This window comes from Vigna unguiculata, chromosome 2, assembly GCF_004118075.2.
Source record: "Vigna unguiculata cultivar IT97K-499-35 chromosome 2, ASM411807v1, whole genome shotgun sequence".
Classification (NCBI taxonomy): Eukaryota; Viridiplantae; Streptophyta; class Magnoliopsida; order Fabales; family Fabaceae; genus Vigna; species Vigna unguiculata.
This window is the reverse complement of record NC_040280.1, coordinates 20,602,851-20,608,497: the sequence shown is the minus strand read 5'-3', so window position 1 is coordinate 20,608,497 and position 5,647 is coordinate 20,602,851. Positions and strand designations below refer to the sequence as shown.

Sequence of the window (5,647 nt, the reverse complement as noted above, 5' to 3'; positions counted from 1 at the left end):
TTAATAAACAGGAGAGAACAAGTATATCAAGGTACCCCACCTCATGTGTATTCATTATTACACAATAGTTTTCTAACCTTGGAATTATTTTGAAAAAAATATTGATAAAACAATTAAAATTATGATTAAGTGTTTTATGAAAATATTTTTAATATTTCCACAAATAGACAAGGTGGACAAAGATAAACATACATTTACGTATCAAAATAACTGATTAAAATGTTTGTTCAGGACGATCAATCTTCTTGTTACAAGTATTAGATATATTTGAAGTTACCAAGAAAAATAGATCAAGTTTTTGTTCAATATTTTCTTTATAAAAGGCTACACCTAACCTAACTAATAGGATTTGTAAAAGAAATCATCTAATTAAGTAATCGTAAATCGTAGCACTATTAAACTATATATCTATGGAAAATCATCTCGTAAACTATATATTATCACGGAAAATTTTCAAGACTGAACATATATTCAAAATTATTTCTATCGAGAACCGTACAAGTATGCATAAGATTTCAATGTAATTTTCTCTAAAATATAATTGTATTCTATTTTTTCTCTAAAACTGATTCTTAAACCATTGGTTTAAGATTTAAATTTATTTATTTGCCTCTAATATATGTTCCTTTTGGATAAGCCCCTTTGAAAATATTCAATAGAATTAAAAGAAAAAGTTAAATACTTTTCAGAAGAGAAAAACAAATATTTTTTAAAGATTAATATTAAAACCAACTATCAGAATCAAAATAAAAGTAAAGAAAAAAGAGTTAAATAACAAAAAAGCATATTTCAGAATATAAACAGTTAATCCAATAAGTATTCATCATGCTTCAATTGTATAAAAACCGATTCCACATAACTAAAACAAAACAGACCAACTTTAATTTTATTGGTCAGATATGTTTTTGGAAGGAAGAATTGATTCTCATCGTTTTCCAAACACAGGCCAAACAAATATGCTCCATTAATCGTCATTTTCCATATAAATGTGATACTATATAGTAGCTGAATGATTAGGTTACATTCATAGATAGATGAATTGAATTGATACCAATGGATTCTTGAATATCGTTTTACCATCCCCCGAGTATGTACATGTACATACATTAAAGCTGAGATAATCAAAGGTAAAAACGCACTGCATTTCAACAAACATTGTGAATATTTATACATAGAAGCATAAAAATTACACTTGTTCCTGGTGCACTGTGGCTGGTCCTGGTGCTATTGCGAACTGTAGACCTCTACGCTGCCCAGATTGAAGAACAAAAGCAACTTGGGTTGCCGCTAGTGCTGCAGCCTCCTGCTTCACAATATAATACAAAAATGTAAGAAATGACATACACTTGCAGTTTCCCAGATGCACATGAACACGAACATTGGATGCAGCCCAAAATGAAAAACCATATATAGCATTACTATTCTGAAAATAATGAAAACTGACTTGTCTTTGTCGTCGACGCTGCAGAATACTGATTGCCCAGGCCATGATGTAGCAAGGTAATAAAAATCCAGCAGCTCGAAGCAAGAAAAGCTGAAGAGAATTGTAAGCTAGTTAGGTTTGGCTCCAGATGGGACATTTGAAATCAACACAAAATGGGAAATATGAACAACTTAAGAAACTAAGTCACTTACAGAGAAAAAATTGGATGGATCATCGTCAGAAGAATCACCATCCGAGACAGAGAGTGCATGCCGCAAAAGTAGAAGAGCCATTAACTGATCCAAAAAAAAGAGTTAGGCTTTAAATCATGTCCACCTACTAGCTTGTTCACATTATAAAGAATAACAAATGCACGGCAAGTATATAGCAGCACTAGATGAAACGAAGCTTCATCATTTTATGGCAACGTTTGGTCCAGCTTATTTTGGGCTTCACCCTTCCTAAATAACAGCTATTATAAACACAATAAAAAGCTCTAGAAAATCAAAAAGACCTTTTTTAATGAAGAAAACAAGACTTTCACAGAAATTAATTTTAGGAACTTCTCTATTATCGCTTCCACTTGTTAAGATCAAGCCACAAGACGAAACTTAATTAAAAGCAACTTTTAATACTTAAAAATGAATCAAATTTTCAAACAGCTTTAACCTAAATTTTAACTCAAGTTTTGAAGATCCAAAAAGTGCTTGACCAATCACTCCCCGTCCCCATATCCTATTGTGTTATCCATTACGATGGCACAATTATATCTGGTAGAAAGGAACACAGGGTTAGTGCCTTACAATTAAAGCAGCTGAGCGGCAAAATGCAGCCCCACTGGCATTGGAAGCAGCATACTCATCATATTCAGCATCCAAGAATTGACGTTCTGCCTCTGCAATTGCCAAGAGCCGAGGATCACGCAAGTCTAAAGGTGTGCCAGATATTGTCCAGCCACCTCTGCAAGAATATTGACAACGTGTTAAGGAGATGAGCTTCAAAATTTTACAAATAAAGCATGATGGCCACCATGCAACTTACAAAGATAACAATACACATATGTAATGGAAAACTGTTATTTAGAAAATGAAAATTTCAGCTTACCCTATATCAATGGTAGTTTCTTCAGGGTTTGGACGAGGTGGTGGTGCAGTATACCCAGGTTGATAAGGCTGAGTGTTACATGCAGAAAAGGAGGAAATAACTCCCATCAAATTAAGCACAAAATATAATTGCAAGGATTCCAATAAGACAGAGGAAAGCCACCATTTGGTTCAATCCAAAAGGTGAAATTAAAATAAGTAATCAGAACACTATTATAATCTAAAAATACAAAATTATATATTCTAGACATGAATAATGTTTTCCCTTCCCTCCAAAAGCAGGGAAGTTATGGAACAAGGTGTACTGTACAAATGCATCCTCGAACAGGCAGCTAAAGCTCCAAAATATCTTGAATTGCTAAGCAATACGCCCATGTTTGTAATGTACAGCTAGTTCAACCTTTCATAAAAGTGTAAGAATATAAAATGGTTTTGAATCAAGAAATTAAATACACAGATCTTTTTTAAATCCATGCATGTTACACTTATTGTTGTTGCAGGAAGGCCACCCCAATGGCTTGTTTATTTAAGAGAAAAAGGGATGGGAGTGTCATAAAGGAGAGAAGTCAGTAGTTAGAAATACAGTTGGAAGTGATTGTTCTCGAATCAGTGGGCATGAGATGACTAGATTTCAGTTCATGGAGGATATGTAAGCAGAGGGTGTTACAAGCAGAACAGAGTAAAAACAACAGTTAAGGTTATAGGAGGAGTAACTATTTTCTTATGGATTCTGGCTATTAGCACAGAGCAAGATCTTAAACAGGAACATATCCAATGTCTCAGTGAAATTCCAGATGTAACTTATTTTCAATTAAGGGCAGAGTAAGTTAATCAAACACACAGATACTTCTTCAAACTGTCACTGCACCCTCATAGGCAGAAAAATAATCTTTTATGAGAGAATTCTTAACATCAAATGAAGAAAATACAGAAAAACTTTATGGGGAGCCACTGCCTCCCGTTCTAGGTCCAACAAATAAAGCTAGACACTTAAAATAAGCTTTCCTATCATTCCCCATCATCATACCTGATGACATATCTCACAAGTAATGTCTCCTTTCTCATCACACCAATGCTGGACACACTTTCTGTGAGCATACTGCACAAAGCAAAAAGCCAACAGTTCAAGAATTAAGAATACTGAATGAGAGGTGGAAAATGAAAATGAACCTGACACATAACAATATCCCTCCACCCTTCTTTCTCATTCCTCTATAAAAGCTGTCAATATTAATGCATTCACCAGAAAATAAAGAATACAAAGCATTTTCTCATGTGAATAATTAGCTGTCATTGTCAATAAAACATGGACCTAATCTAAAAACTCACATGAGAAAATGACAGAGTTTTGGACCAACAAATGTTCAAAAATGACAGAGTTTTGGACCAATTTGTAAACAGAGTTTTGCTTCGACTTTGCCTTCAAATTTTGAAAATCTCATGAACATGTTTGGACCAGGGCAGCATCTAGAAACAGAAAACAGTGCATACACACAACAGAGTCACAAAACTAAAAATCTTCTACCCAAATTTAAGCAAACATCTACTCATTAACCACCATCAACACAAAAATCAACTAATAAATATCACACCTTGAAAACAGTTTTCCACATTGAACGATCATTTAACCTACAACATAATTTCTAAATCCAAAGCGCAGAAATAATTATAACTAACAAAAATAAAATTAAACTTTTCTTTCTAACTTTTCTTTTCCCACAACACCAACCTAAAATTCAAAAGAAAAAAAAAAGAAAATTCTCAAAGACACAAATCGATACCTTAAGACTGCCGCTACAGGCGCAGGGCGTTTCCAAATTGGAAACGCCGTCCTCCTCCTGGCAGATGCGGCACTCCGCCATCTGGATCAGCGGCTCCTCCTCATCACCCCCCTCCCCGACGCGATCCTCTGCCGGAGCGGTGCCGGAACTCTCAGCGACGGCTATGGTGGCATCCGCGGCAGCCGGAGGCGGAGAGGGCTCGGAGGGAAGCTGAGCCGGCTGCGCCACCGGGTCAACGGGGACAGGGCGCGCGAGACGGTCAACGAACAGCACCAAGTGATCGCTCATTGGAAAAACGAAACCCAAATCAAAACCCTAACGAAACAAAAGCAAAGAAAAGAAACGCAATTTCAGAACGAACAACACAAACGCAATAGAAAAAATTAGGGGAAATCGTGGAATCACACGAGGCAGAGCAGATCTCGAGGTTTCACGAAAAAACGAGAGAAAATCTTACCGGAAAATGGAAATTGCGAGAAAGAGAGAGAAATACAATTAAACTGCGTTTTTGTGTTGTGTTTATATTTATGTTGCGTTGTTGCGCGTTTTGTTCTTCTTGTTTTTTGTATTTTATCTTTTCTTTTATATTAATTTTTGGGTTTGAAAAGTTTGCTTGAAAAATGGATAAAGGAAAGTAGGGACTAAGGAAGATACTGTGTTATGGCAGTGCCACGCTTGAGAAATTCAACGTTATCGAGACACGTGCAAAGGGTCATTTTCGTCATTGACGCGTCTTATGCCTTGTCGCTAAACGACCGTTTCGTTTGCTCCGTTGTTACCTAATCTTTTTTATTGTGTCGTTATTTTCACAGTTACTGTCTTTGACGGAAATATCAGATAAATGTGACTTTGAAGAATCAAGTAACTCAATTTTTTATTCCTTACAATTTATTTATAAATAAAAGAGTGTAAAAACATTACTTTAATACATAATTTATTTTCAAGTGTTATTTGATTTCTTTAAAATAGATAAAACTACAGATAAAAAACCGTAATAAATATGCCCCGTCAAAAGTTAATTAATTGCCAATAAGTTTATTTTTTTCTTTTCAAAATAGTCAATATCAAAATTAGTAAATTTAATCATACAATATGATGTTTATATTGAATGATAGTATAAGAAAATTAATGAAACTCTTTTTAAAAAAAAATATATTGTTTGGTATTAATTTGTTATTATATAAATTAAAAGATGTCATGATAAAATATGTGAATTTTTTTAATATAAATAATTAAATAGGAAAATAATCAATAAAGATGAATGAAATATTAAAAAATAATCAATTTTTACCTTTTTAGTATAGTTAATATTTCAATGTGGTTAAGTTTTAAGATCAAAA

General features: G+C 34.0%; 1 protein-coding gene across 2 annotated transcripts; it reads right to left on the bottom strand.

The window, feature by feature from the left end:
* Positions 1-944: 944 nt before the first annotated feature.
* LOC114174008 lies at positions 945-4,922 on the bottom strand. 2 transcript variants are annotated; one of them, XM_028058729.1, is made up of 8 exons: positions 4,765-4,922; positions 4,308-4,622; positions 3,554-3,625; positions 2,528-2,595; positions 2,227-2,383; positions 1,636-1,719; positions 1,445-1,534; positions 945-1,306 (listed from the first exon to the last, which is right to left on the bottom strand). In XM_028058729.1, exons 2-8 carry the CDS (start codon positions 4,593-4,595, stop codon positions 1,187-1,189), a joined length of 879 nt encoding a protein of 292 aa, XP_027914530.1. In that variant the 5' UTR covers positions 4,596-4,622; positions 4,765-4,922; the 3' UTR covers positions 945-1,186. The 2 variants fall into 2 exon arrangements, with proteins under 2 accessions (XP_027914530.1, XP_027914531.1); XM_028058730.1 differs by having other exon boundaries at positions 945-1,303; positions 4,765-4,921.
* Positions 4,923-5,647: the final 725 nt, after the last annotated feature.